This window comes from Oncorhynchus mykiss, chromosome 9 (genome assembly GCF_013265735.2).
Source record: "Oncorhynchus mykiss isolate Arlee chromosome 9, USDA_OmykA_1.1, whole genome shotgun sequence".
Lineage (NCBI taxonomy): Eukaryota > Metazoa > Chordata > Actinopteri > Salmoniformes > Salmonidae > Oncorhynchus > Oncorhynchus mykiss.
In genome coordinates this window covers 55,768,833-55,782,971 of record NC_048573.1, presented here as the reverse complement: position 1 = coordinate 55,782,971, position 14,139 = coordinate 55,768,833, and the positions used below count along the sequence as shown (strand labels likewise).

The following is a 14,139-nucleotide window of genomic DNA, read 5'->3' as shown; positions in this document are numbered from 1 at the left end:
CTCTACAACTCTGTCAACGAGGTCTGGTCAAGTAAGCGGGCGAGCAATGGATTATGGTCATTGTAGTTAATGACCACATTTTCTGCTCTATGTATAATATTGGCCTGTTGGAAACTACAACTACTACATCGCACAGTAGGGCTTGATCTGATTTTTCTCTACAGAAACTGAGTATCGAGCTCACAGAAACTGAGTTTCGAGCTCACAGAAACTGGGCATAAAGCTCACAGAAACTGGGCATAGAGCTCACAGAAACTGAGTATCGAGCTCACAGAAACTGAGCATAGAGCTCACAGAATCTGAGCATAGAGCTCACAGAAACTGAGTATCGGGCTCACAGAAACTGAGCATAGAGCTCACAGAAACTGAGCATAGAGCTCACAGAAACTGAGCATAGAGCTCACAGAAACTGAGTATCGAGCTCACAGAAACAGAGCATAGAGCTCACAGAAAAAAAACGTACAAAATGGAATTCAAATAATGGAACCGACATCAGTTAATTACAGTGCATTCGGAAAGTATTCAGACCCCTTGACTTTTTACACATTTTGTTACATTACAGCCTTATTCTAAAATGTATTAAATAGTTTTTTCTCCTCATCAATCTACACTCAATAGCCCATAATGACAAAGCAAAAACAGGTTTTTAGTAATTGTTGAAAATGTATTACAATTAAAAAACTGAAATATCACATTTACATAAGTATTCAGACCCTTTACTCAGTACTTTGTTGAAGCACCTTTGGCAGCGATTACAGCCTTGAGTCTTCTTGGGTATGAGGCTACAAGCTTGGCACACCTGTATTGGGGAAGTTTATACCATTCTTCTCTGCAGATCCTCTCAAGCTCTGTCAGGCCTCTCCAGAGATGTTCGATCGGGTTCAAGTCCGGGCTCTGGCTGGGCCATTCAAGGACATTCAGAGACTTGTCCTGAAAACACTCTTCCGTTGTCTTGGCTGTGTGCTTAGGGTCGTTATCCTGTTGGAAGGTGAACCTTCACCCCGGTCTGAGGTCCTGAGCACTCTGGAGCAGATTTTCATCAAGGAGCTCTCTGTACTTTGCTCCGTTCATCTTTCCCTGGATCCTGACCAGTCTCCCAGTCCCTGCCGCTGAAAAACATCCCCACAGCATGATGCTGCCACCACCATGCTTCAACGTAGGGATGGTGCCAGGTTTCCTCCAGACATGATGCTTGGCATTCAGGCCAAAGAGTTCATTCTTGGTTTCATCAAATCAAAATCAAATCAAATGTTATTTGTCTCATGCGCCAAATACAACAGCTGTAGACCTTAATGTTAATTGAGGTAATATGTAGGTAGAGGTAAAGTGAATATGTATGAATAAAAAAGAGTAGCAGCAGCGTAAAAATGGGGGTTGGGGGGAAAATGCAAATAGTCCGGGTAACCATTTGATTAGGTGTTCATGAGTCTTATGGCTTCGGGGTAGAAGCTGTTAAGAAGCCTTTTGGTCCTAGACTTGGTGCTCCGGTACCATTTGCGTGCGGTAGCAGAGAGAACAATCTATGACTAGGGTGGCTGGAGTCTTTGGATTTTTGGGGGGCATTCCTCTGACACCCGATGGTATAGAGGTCCTGAATGGCAGGAAGCTTGGCACCTGTGATGTACTGGGCCATACGCACTACCCTCTGCAGTTCCTCGCGGTCGGAGACCGAGCAGGTTCCATACCAGGCTGTGGTGCAACCAGTCAGGATGCTCTCGATGATGCAGCTGTAGAACTTTCTGAGGATCTGAGGACCCATGCCAAATCTTTTCAGTCTCCTGAGGGGGAATAGGCATTGTTATGCCCTCTTCTCGACTGTCTTGGTGTGTTTGGACCATGATAGTCTCCACTACAGCCCCATCGATGAGAATGGGGGCGTGCTCAGTCCTCCTTTTCCTGTAGTCCACAATACTCTCCTTTGTCTTGATCATGTTGAGGGAGAGGTTGTTATCCTGGCACCACACTGCCAGGTCTCTGACCTCCTCCCTATAGGCTCTCTCATTGATGTCAGTGATCAGGCCTACCACTGTTGTGTCATCAGCAAACTTAATGATGGTGTTGGGAGTCGTGCCTGGCCGTAAAGTCATGAGTGAACAGGGAGTACAGAAGGGGGCTGAGCACGCACCCCTGAGGGGCCCCCGTGTTGAGGATCAGCATGGCAGTTGTGTTGTTACCTACCCTTACCACCTGGGGGTGGCGCGCCAGGAAGTCCAGGATCCAGTTGCAGAGGGAGGTGTTTAGTCCCGGGGTCCTTAGCTTAGTGATGAGCTTTGAGGGCACTATGGTGTTGAATGGTAAGCTGTTGTCAATGAATAGCATTCTCACATAGGTGTTGCTTTGTCCAGCTGGGAAAGGGCACTGTGGAGTGCAATAGAGATTGCATTGTCTGTGGATCAGACCAGAGAATATTGTTTCTCATGGTCTGAGAGTCCTTTAGGTGTATTTTGGCAAACTCCAAGCGGGCTGTCATGTGCCTTTTACTGAGGAGTGGCTTCCGTCTGGCCGCTCTACCATAAAGGCCTGATAGGTGGAGTGCTGCAGAGATGGTTGTCCTTCAGGAAGGTTCTCCCATCTACACAGAGAAACTCTGGAGCTCTGTCAGGTTCTTGGTCACCTCCCTGATCAAGGCCCTTCTCCCCCGATTGCTCAGTTTGGTCGTGCGGCCAGCTCTAGTAAGAGCCTTAGTGGTTCCACACTTCTTCCATTGAAGAATGATGGAGGCCACTGTATTCTTGGGGACCTCCAATGCTGCATACAATTTTTGGTACCCTTACCCAGATCTTTGCCTCGACACAATCCTGTCTCGGAACTCTACGGACAATTCCTTTTTGCTCTGACATGCACTGTCAACTGTGGGACCTTATATAGACAGGTGTGTGCCTAATGTCCAATCAATTGTATTTACCACAGGTGGACTCCAATCAAGATGTAGAAACATCTCAAGGATGATCAATGGAAACAGGATGCACCTGAGCTCAATTTTGAGTCTCATAGCAAAGGGTCTGAATACTGTTTTTTATTTTTAATACATTTGCAAAAATGTCTAAAAGCCTGTTTTTGCTTTGTTATTATGGAGTATTGTGTATAGGTTGGTGAGGATTTTGTTGCATTTAATCCATTTTAGAATAAGGCTGTAACGTAACAAAATGTGGGAAAAGTCGAGGTGTTTAAAAACGGAAAAATATCTGACATTTTGGTTAATCGCTCAGCACTACAAACCAGCCAACCAGCCTACACACAGCCTCAGTTCAAGCGCTGAAATAAAAATCATTCTACACAGCCTCTATTTAATTAGTTCATGTCAACCACAGCAAATAATATTAACACACCAATGAAGGTTAAGGTTGGGTTTCAGTGTTACATCATTGAGGAGTTGACCCTAGGTCAGAAAGAGGTTGGGTTTCAGTGTTACATCATTGAGGAGTTGACCCTAGGTCAGAAAGAGGTTGGGTTTCAGTGTTACATCATTGAGGAGTTGACCCTAGGTCAGAAAGAGGTTGGGTTTCAGTGTTACATCATTGAGGAGTTGACCCTAGGTCAGAAAGAGGTTGGGTTTCAGTGTTACATCATTGAGGAGTTGACCCTAGGTCAGAAAGAGGTTGGGTTTCAGTGTTACATCATTGAGGAGTTGACCCTAGGTCAGAAAGAGGTTTGGTTTCAGTGTTACATCATTGAGGAGTTGACCCTAGGTCAGAAAGAGGTTGGGTTTCAGTGTTACATCATTGAGGAGTTGACCCTAGGTCAGAAAGAGGAGCTGTGTATGGCTGCATATGGTGTTGAAGAAGAACCAGAGGAAACACACTGTCCAGCGAAGCAGGGAGAGACAACAGAACAAAGCAAATGCAGCCGCATAGAGAGAGAGAGAGAGAGAGAGAGAGAAAGAGAGAGAGAGGGAGAGAGGGAGAGATGGAGAGAGAGAGAGAGAGAGAGCGAGAGCGAGCGAGCGAGAGGGAGAGAGGGAGAGAGAGAGAGAGAGAGAGAGGGAGAGAGAGAGACAGAGAGAGAGAGAGAGAGAGAGCGAGAGAGAGAGAGAGAGAGAGAGAGAGAGGGAGAGAGGGAGAGAGGGAGAGATGGAGAGAGAGAGAGAGAGAGAGAGAGAGAGCGAGAGAGAGAGAGAGCGAGCGAGAGAGAGAGAGAGAGGGAGAGAGGGTGAGAGGGAGAGAGAGAGAGAGAGGGAGAGAGGGAGAGAGGGAGAGATGGAGAGAGAGAGAGAGAGAGAGAGAGAGAGCGAGAGAGAGAGAGAGCGAGCGAGAGAGAGAGAGAGAGAGAGGGAGAGAGGGAGAGAGGGAGAGATGGAAAGAGAGAGAGAGAGAGAGAGAGAGAGAGAGAGAGAGAGAGAGGTGTCACAGCTGTAGACTGCAGCACCACCAACACCAGCAGAGAATGGAAGCATTTTGTATTGTGTGTGTGAGAGAAGAAGCAGCAGTAGAGACTTGGACATAAAATAGGTACTTGTTTATCTAAGTGAAAGGAGTTGCATGCAGTCATTATAAAGCTCAACATTGCCTCTGGAGTAGCCTGGTAATGTGTGACTAAGGCTGTGAAGATGAATGATTCAGTACATGCAGATCACATCCTTTACTCAGTTCTCCTCCACAACCCATCAAATGTGAGCTGACTCACCTACACATGTCTTTTCATCGGTTTGCAGGGCAAACTTCATGTGACACGCACATCTGGGGCCGTGGTCCGTCTCCTCACAGATGTGCTGGCAACCCCCGTTGCCGTAGTTACAGGTCACTGCCGAGGAGCACACAGTTAAAGCAATAGGAACATGATGTACTGTCATCCATGCCTGGAGGTGTGCTGTGACATCATCACCCTCTCAACCTCAGTGTGATAAAGATGTTTAGAAACTCCTCCAGTTCACACCTTGGTATGAAGGATCTCACACCACTAAACCGTCGCCTACTTAATGGAGCGGAGCTGACTGACTTCAGAGTTTCATTCTCACTAGAAGACACTAGTTCCACTTTGGAATACTGGTTCTTCAGAGTGACACAGAAAAATTGGAATGTTCATAACTGTTAAAAAGACGAATCTGGGTGTCAGTTACACTGTGAGTTTGTGGTGTGTTGAGTGTCGACATTAGCACTCTGAATACACCTGTGATGACAGAGCCAAGGCTTCCACCACCATCCAGTCTACACAACACTACCCCTGTGCCTTTTGGCCTTAACCTGGGCTATCGTCCAAAAAATGTAGACTTCTAAACACTTCTCCAACCATTATTCCAACATAGGCAAATCACCCATCAGCCCCGACCCCAGCCCTGAAAGGACGAGCCATGTTGCAAGGCAACAGGAAGTGTGTGGTGTCCATCACCGGCTCTTTCTCAGAAACCTGCTTCCCACTCCCTTACACCAGTTCTGTCGGTTATCTTATCGGATGCTATAAACCATTTAGTGTGATAAACTGGCAGTATCATTTGGAAACAATCACTGTAAAATGGCTTTGTTTCTGACGCTGTGTGAAAATCTGTTGGATGCGTCTGTTGGATGGTAAGTATCTTCATAACCCTACACAATGTACACGTTGGCACCACATAAACCATGTATTATCATGTTAGAAACCTATGTACGATAGAGTAGATCATCATGTGGTGCCAATGTGTTCATTGTGTAGAGTAATGAAGGTGGGTAATGTGGGTTGATGGAGGGGGTTCACACTTACACTTGCAGTCCCTCATGTTCCTGGTGAGCTGGAAGCCAGGCCTGCACTCGCAGGCGATGCCTCCCTTTGGTGTCTCCCGGCAGATGTGAGCACAGCCATGGTTCTTATCCATGCAGGTGGGGCTCTCCTTGGTGCCCTCTGGTCGCGCTACAGGGAGAAGAACATGAGTTAGAGGTGACCTGATCAGAGTTTCCAACACGTACTAGGTACTAGTCCTTTCCCCGATGCCACGCCCCCTTACATGACTGAATACACACACACATGTACATTTCCAGGGTGGATGATAGCCTGTTAGAACACACTGCATTGTGTCAGGCTATAAAAACTAGCCCGTCTAAAGAGGGGATCAAACTCCCACCAGGAGCTGATCCTGCAGTCCTGTAAGCATAAATGAGGTAATCCCTAACAAACAGAAGTAGGCATTTTAACTCGCAGACAAATTCTTCAAGCTTCGAGGCAAGAAGGGCTCGGGTCGGAGCGGAGAGGCCTAAAAAACACATCTACAGTATTTCCAGAGGTTTACCACACTCTAACCACTATGCTTTGGTTCCGTTAAAATGGGTCCGTTTTCTGTGGATGCATGGATCCGTTATGAGTCTAAACACAACAAAGGGATGCTTTTGTTGGCCTCCATTATATAAAGTCATCTCACAATACTTGAGTGTTTTAGCGATTCTAAGCTACTCTCAAAGTGCCATGCAGATACATCATTTTTATCTCATGTATAAATGTATGAAAGTCGCTTATTCAACACATCCACAACTCAAGAGGATTCCATTCCAGGTCTCACTTGTGTTATAAATTATAACAGGAGTCAGTGGCACATCTGTTATGCCACTATGTATTACGTGTGACACCTTTAGGGATCAGAGCTGAGATTTGCCTCCATCCGATGTGAGATAATGTCACTATTACAGATGCAGTGACAAGACCCAAACCTACTGTCTCATTAAAAACCAAACCCATCTCTCATCCCCCACCCCTCTTCCTCTATGTGGTGAGCAGACACAGAGGTTGACTTACAAATGGCACCCTATTCCCTATTAAGTTCACTACTTTTAACTAGGGCCCGTAGGGCTTTGGTCCATAGTAGTGGCCTATGTAGGGAATAGGGTGCCATTCAGGATGCAACCCAGGCAGGAAGATGTCTCAATTGAGACTCACTGGACCTGCTGACTCTCAGAAGGATGTTTGGGTCTACACTTCAGAGCAGTATACTGTTCTAGTCACACACATGAATATTGTAAATCTCCTTTTTGATTGCATGTGTACATGCATGTAAGCACATAAGGCCAAGGGCCCCACGTCATTCTCACAGGCCACCCATATGTAAAAGTATGCACAAACTACTGAACGTTGCTTTGGATAAAGGTGTCTGCAAAACGGCATATTGTTATTAGTAGCAGTAGTATTATAAATGACATGTCATAGAGGACTGCACTTTTCTGTACATAGACAATCATTCTACAGTGTGTTCATGTGACTGCCCTGTGGACATATGGGAAAATGCTATCAGTATGTGTAAATGTGTTGGCGAATCATGGCAAAGAGCCAGAGCCTTGTATTATCCTCAATGACTTATTTATGTACTTTAACACCTGCCTCAATAGGCTTCTTTTAATTACACCCTCTTGTTTTCCACGTGTTCTGCCGACAAACTGCACCGGCCCTTTTATTTTGTTTCACTTAGTACGGTAGGGCTGATGTCAGAGAGACAGGTATATTTCCACCTCCTCTCTACTTTTTGTCTAGTTGACGAATCAAGAATCATAGGTTGATGTCTCGCATTAGTGCTGTCCATCACCTCAAGCCTGTTAAGAGGTTAGGCTTCAGCCCTTCTGACAGGCTTCTCTGCTTGTGCTTTTCTGATCTGTAAAAAGGGGTGATGGCGAAGGCAGAAAAATGGGAGAGGCTGAGCAATCAGACATTGAGTGCTAAACAGTCCTAGGACAGAGGGTCACCTCTGAACAAAAACACCATTCCACCACCACGGCCACTGAGACAGTAAATACAGGGACAATGACTGGAGTCCACTGACCACATAACAACACACCCTCTTTAAGGTGCAGCAAACCTCAGGAGGTCAGTGAGAGGGGAAACTTAACGGTCCTTTCCCACTGCTCCGTGTCTGTCTGAGGGGGAGGCGAACCCAACACACAGACAGAGGGATGGAGTTTCCCACTTGGCAGCCCTTAAGAGACTCAAGTTCACTTACCAGGGTCACAATATGCATCCCCCAAAATCCCCCCACTCTCTCCCCACCTAGAGTATATGAGACCCCTGTCCCCTAATACCGCAGACTCATCCATCAATAGCGGGTGGGGCTAGGGCCAAAACCTGGCCCTGCTCTCTCTCTGAGGACCTAGAAGTGTTGACACAATAGCCCTTTTCTCCCTGGCCAAGCTATGGAACCACACTTTGTGGTTCTGTTCAACTGGCTGCCAAATACCGAAATGTTTTATTATTACTACTACAGCTATTATAATTTATGCGGGGTCTCTTGTTGAGAAATGAAATATAAATAAATAATAGGGACGTAAAAAGAAAATCACGGCCCGTGGAGAAGTGAGCTGGGGAAAGATGTGAAGCAAAGAATAGGACTGCGGATTGCGAACACCGCCAGTCCACTAAAACAAGCCTTTGACCCATGAAACAACTTTATATGTAGAAGCCAATAAGAAATATCACAGGGCACTTTATAGACTGATCGCTGGATAAGCAATATCTGTTAAAATCATGGAGCCAGAGGGGAACCTTCCAAATGGTTACCAGGGGACAGACTGGACATTTGTTCTCACACAATTGAACATGGACAGCGATCATCGAAAACTACTGACTGCACCGGTGGAAAAAATAACACCCGGCAATTAGATGCAAAGAACAGCATGAAAGAGAAAGCTTTTCCCCAGAAGCGACAACAGCTACAACAGCAGTATCCAACCAAGACAGGTCGTGACCTGCCCACCAGACACTCAGGAGAGGCTTGTAACTCAAGGACTACTGCACTGCAGTGCCACCTCAGCAGCCCAAAGCTAAAATACTGCCATCTATAATCCCCCTCTCCCTCCCAGCTCCAGACACAATACTGTTCAGGCTCAAGGCTAAGGCCTTTAAAGTGCCCCGGAACACAGTCAAATAAACAAAAACAAGGCCATTTGGAGACTTCTCAAGAGCTTCCAATAATACCATAATTTTCTGTGCAACTCTGACAATTACAGTACAGGGACACTTCCCTGCAAAAAAACTCCTCTCTAAAGAGAAATAGAAGAGGACAGGATTTAATGAGTGTAGAAATAGGCCTAGACGTGCTGCCTGGAGAACGCTTCTGTTTGTCTCAATGTTCAGACCCCATCAGTAACCAAAGTTACTCCCCTCCAATGTGGTCCTTTAGATTCATCTGGAACTGAACACAATGTGCCTTTATGGGCCATTCTACACTAACACTCGTTCCTCTTATAGCACTTCATTAACACTGCCAACTAAGTGGAGCAATTTAGGAAATTGATATTACTACCTGTATTATACAACAGGTTGTAAAACGAATAGGGTACAATCATACCCCTGGACTGTTATAGTAGGATTAAGGCAGTCTTTTGTTTATGTAAATGATTTATTTGCAAATGTTTTGCAGGATGAAACTTTCCACCTTTGGCTACAATATTGGCTACGATCCCATGTGGAAAGTGACCCTCAGCTAATGAAGAAGAAACACATTATATACTGTAGTCCCCAATTCTCACTGAGGTGGAGACAGTTGGGCGCCTGGAACAAAGCCTCCTCACCAGCGCTTCCCAACAACATGAGGGCCTGGTCAGTAAACTTTAGGGCCATGTATTGGAAAGCTCTCCCTCGCCCTCCATTTGGCAAATCTGACCACAATTCTATCCTCCTGATTCCTGCTTTACAAGCAAAAATTAAAGCAGGAAGCACCAGTGACTGTCAATAAAAAAGTGATCAGATGAAGCAGATGCTAAGCTACAGGACTGTTTTGCACAGACTGGAATATGTTCCGGGATTCTTCCGATGAAGCCAGTCACTGGCTTCATCAATAAATGCATTGATCAAGTCGTCCCCACAGTGACTGTACGTACATACCCCAACAAGAAGCCATGGATTACAGGCAACATCCGCACTGAGCTAAAGGGCAAAGTTGACGCTTTCAAGGAGCGGGACCCTAACCCGGAAGCTGATAAGAAATCCTGCTATGTCCTCTGACGAACCATCAAACAGGCAAAGCGTCAACACAGGACTAAGATCGAATCGTACTACACCAGCTCCGACCCTTGTCGGATGTGGCAGGGCTTGCAAACTATTACAGACTACAAAGGGAAGCATTTCCGTGACACGGGCCTACCAGACGAGCTAAATTACTTCTATGCTCGCTTCGAGGCAAGTAACACTGAAACATGCATGAGAGCATCAGCTGTTCCGGGCGACAGCTGTTCCTCTCCGCAGCCGATGTGAATAAGACTTTTAAACAGGTCAACATTTACAAGGCCGCAGGGCCAGATGGATTACCAGGACGTGTACTCCAAGCATGCGCTGACCAACTGGCAAATGTCTTCACTGACATTTTCAACCTCTCCCTGTCTGAATCTGTAATACCAACATGTTTCAAGCAGACCACCATAGTCCCTGTGCCCAAGAACACTAAGGTAACCTGCCTAATTGACTACCGACCCGTAGCACTCACGTCTGTAGCCATGAAGTGCTTTGAAAAGCTTGTCATGGCTTACATTAACACCATTATTCCAGAAACCCTAGACCCACTCCAATTTTGTTATTTTACTGCTGCTCTTGTTATTTTTTAATTTTTTTGTGTGGTATTTTCCTTAAACTGCATTGTTGGTTAAGGGCTTGTAAGTAAGCATTTCACTTTAAGGTCTACACCCGTTGTATTCGGCGCACGTGACAAATATCATTTATTTGATTTGATTTGAAGAGTCCCACACGATAGATTGTAAAGTGATAGGACATGCTGGGGTTTTATAGGCGTAGTCAGTCTAGGTGTTTGGGCTGGTGACAAGGAAGGCTTGTTGTATGACCCCAGACTACGTCATACAGGACAGAAGCCCCTGCAAGGGAGAGGGAAGCCCCATGGTCTTGACACAGCACCACTGGGACCAGGGCCTAAACATGGAGCCACCAGGCAATTAAAGCAGCATTCCTTCCTCATAGATAATAGGCCATTAAAACTTTTAACAGGAGGATAAAGATGTCAGAGTCGGAAAAGGCGGAGAGGGAGTCTGGACCGGGGCGAGTTGCAATGGGCCGGGAAGTGACAGGGCGTCCAGTGGGTCCACGTCACGGCACAGTGCCGTCCTGATGGCAAGCAGATGCCCCCAAAGAGAGACGACAGAGCCATCCCACTGAGCCAAGCGCTACTATTTGGGCCCTTCTGACAACCGTTGGTTCCCTTCAACTCCTGAAGGCCTAATAGTAGAAGCAGCAACATTACCTCACTGGGAAGAGGTCTCAGCCAGGGAAGGTGGCAGTTGATTGTGGAATATTTTCAAACAGGATACATCTGCATGTCTGTGGTTAGGATGACAGGCACCTGAGCTACCAACAAACCTAATGACATGTTAATTTACATTCTATAGCTGTGTTTCCAAAACAATCCCTGCATAGTTTCCTAATGATCCTAACTATGGTATAGCCAAGTGGTTTAAATACTTTTGGTGTAACAGACTAGATTAGACCTGATTTATTATGTGGCTGTGTTTCTCTACCTGTGGGTGCAAATGTTCTCTATTGTTGCTGTTGACGTTGTTGTTATTGTGGTTGTTCTTATCATTGTTTCTGTTGAGTGTGTGTATCTCTTTGTGTTATTTATTGTATACAGTATATGTGTATATTCTGCGGCACCTGCTGTGGGACATGCCCCTCTCCCCCTCACTCCTCCTCTCATCACTTCAAGGTCACCTCTCCTCTCCCAGCGGACCAAGCTTATCCATTATCCCCCTCCCCCGACAGAGAAGAACACAGAACAACATAAAGCTACACACTGCAACAGAAGGATAGCATGCCTGCACAAACAAGGAAACTACACTCTCTCTGTAATAAAAAGAGATATGTTATTTCAAAGCCACATTCTTCTTTAAATCAAAGGTAGACCAGAGAGGAGAGGGAGACATGATTCATGCTGGCCCTCTGGGTAAAGCAATGACAGAAAAGCGTTAGTGGAAAAATCCCACTGGCACTAAGGCAGTCCACTGCGGCATGCTGGCCCGGCTAGCTTAGAGATGGCCTTCAACAAAACCGCACTATGAAAAGGGATGTCTGCCACAAAAGAAGTATGGAGGATTCAGCAGTAGGGCAGCCAACATTTGCTAGAGCCCAAGCCACTGATGTACAGCAGGTATATATTTGTTCAAGTGTGGAGAGCCATGGGGCCTATGAAAGCCCGGTCTAGACAAAGAGGGGGTAGCAACTGAAGGTAATTTAGAGACAGAGAGAAGGAGAGCGAGAGGAAGGGAGAGAGAGGGGGAGAAAGAGAGAGGGAAAGAGTAAGGGGAGGAGGAGAGAGCATGAGGGGGAGAAAGAGGGAGAGAGAGAGAGAGAGAGAGAGAAAGAAGGAGAGAGAGAGAGAGAGAGAGAGAGAGAGAAAGGAGAGAGAAGGCGGAGAGTGGGGGGATGAGAGTGAGAGAATTTTAAAGAAAGAGCAAAAGAGAAAAAATATGAAAGCGGGAGGGAGAGAAAAAGACAGAGAATGGAGAAGAGGTGGAGTGTCCTGAACTGTAGGTGTGCCGAAGAAACAGTCTTTGATGCTGGACTAATGGTGAGACTTAATAGGTAGCCCAGAATAGGAAAATAGCCTAGTTATACGGTCGGGCTGCAGAGCAATGGTGCAGCCACTCCTGCAATTGTAAAAACAGCTCCTCGGCCAGCATACAGCCAGACAGGCAAGCAGACATGCTGAGACACAGCTCCAGGAACGACAATACAAGCCCTTCAAAGTAAGGACACCAGACAGGAGAAATAGAGGCTTTTCTTTTCACACGACTGCCATAGCCAGCCATGGCATGCCCTATTATATAATAAGAATACAAAATTATGTGTCAATGCTTTCAGAAAAGAAGCAGAAATAGAAAATAAGACTGTCCCAATAGCAGTAATAGAAAGTCCTGTGTGCAATGTATAAAACAAGCACCTGATACTCTCCACGGCAATGCAGATAAATTAGTGATAGAAATTAGGGAACATTAGCTGCTACTTTGTTAAGGAAGTGTTTTACATGTCCCCTAGTGATCACTGCCACCAATCTCAGCTTTTATCATACTAAACGAATGTAGCCGGCTAGCTGCAGTGAAGCAGCAAAACTAACTAAGTATATGATGGCACCATGTGTAATGGATTCATCACATTGACTGCAAAATGCTATGAACTGCTGCAGTTACGGCTGGACATCATGCCCTGAAGTACACATAGCGTGTTCTGCATCCGAATGCTATAATAGAATGTATCTCAAGAACTGGGCCTAAAGCTAAAGTCAATTAAAAACTTGTGTGTGTGTTCGTGTGTGTTCGGATCCGTCTGTATGTGTGTGTACACATGCGTCTGTTTGTGTATGCGTGTGTGTGCGCTCGTGTGTATGATAGACAAGATGAGAGACACTGCCAGCAAGTCTCATTGCAAAAGGGCCACAACCCCCCTGGGAAGCTAATGAAAGCTCCAACCACAGGAAGAGGTTTTCAATGGCAAAATAAACATTTCCAGGAATGGCAAGGATACTCATGTTCTACAGTTAAGGAAAGAGATTATTAGAAATTCATTGGTTGTACCCATGGTCAGGTAGATGACTAGAAATGGCTGGATGTGAATTTAGTGGTAAACGTCCAACACACTTCAAAAATATAGCCAATTGAGTGGTATTTTTAGTGGATACCAAACTGCTCTCAATGCCCTCTCCAGGTGATCTCTCTAAACCTGATATACTGAGACTACATTGAGTTCAGTGAACAAGTATGTGTGGGTGTCATTTTCTATTTCTATATTTAAACCAAACCATCAGGCACTGGATCGCGCTTTGCCTAGGCCTGGTGTCATGAAGCACCTGTCATCAGTTTGATTGTGTGATTGGGAGTGTAAGGTATTATTCTAACACTCATTAAAAGTTATATCACTGTTCTCTTCTGTAATGAGTTCCCACAGAACATCTGCTCTAGGAGATTATAATTATCAGTGTAGGTATAGAATTATAATGAGGTGGGTGCTTATATTTGTCCTATTTCACAAATGTGTATTATACATGTCCGATTTGGAAATGTGTTTTTGCATATCCCAACTCTCCCTGAGACACCTTCAGTGGGGTGTCCCTCTTAGTTACTGGCCCAAAGCTCTAAGCGCTAGGTTACCTGCTGCCCACAACAACCACTGCTTAAGGCATATACAGTGGCTTGCGAAAGTATTCACACCCCTTGGCATTTTTCCTATTTTGTTGCCTTACAACATGGAATTAAAATA

The 14,139-nt window shown here is 45.6% G+C and overlaps 1 protein-coding gene across 6 annotated transcripts in view; it reads right to left on the bottom strand.

Moving 5' to 3' along the window:
* Positions 1–14,139, bottom strand: part of LOC110532416 (signal peptide, CUB and EGF-like domain-containing protein 3) — a 123,469-nt gene that overhangs the window by 44,082 nt on the left and 65,248 nt on the right. For all 6 annotated transcript variants that reach the window (XM_036988363.1, XM_036988365.1, XM_036988361.1 and 3 more), the window contains exons 5-6: positions 5,674–5,820; positions 4,624–4,740 (exon numbers count right to left, since the gene is read on the bottom strand). In XM_036988363.1, coding sequence (XP_036844258.1) covers positions 4,624–4,740; positions 5,674–5,820 — 264 coding nt within the window. The remainder of the gene's footprint in view (positions 1–4,623; positions 4,741–5,673; positions 5,821–14,139) is intronic.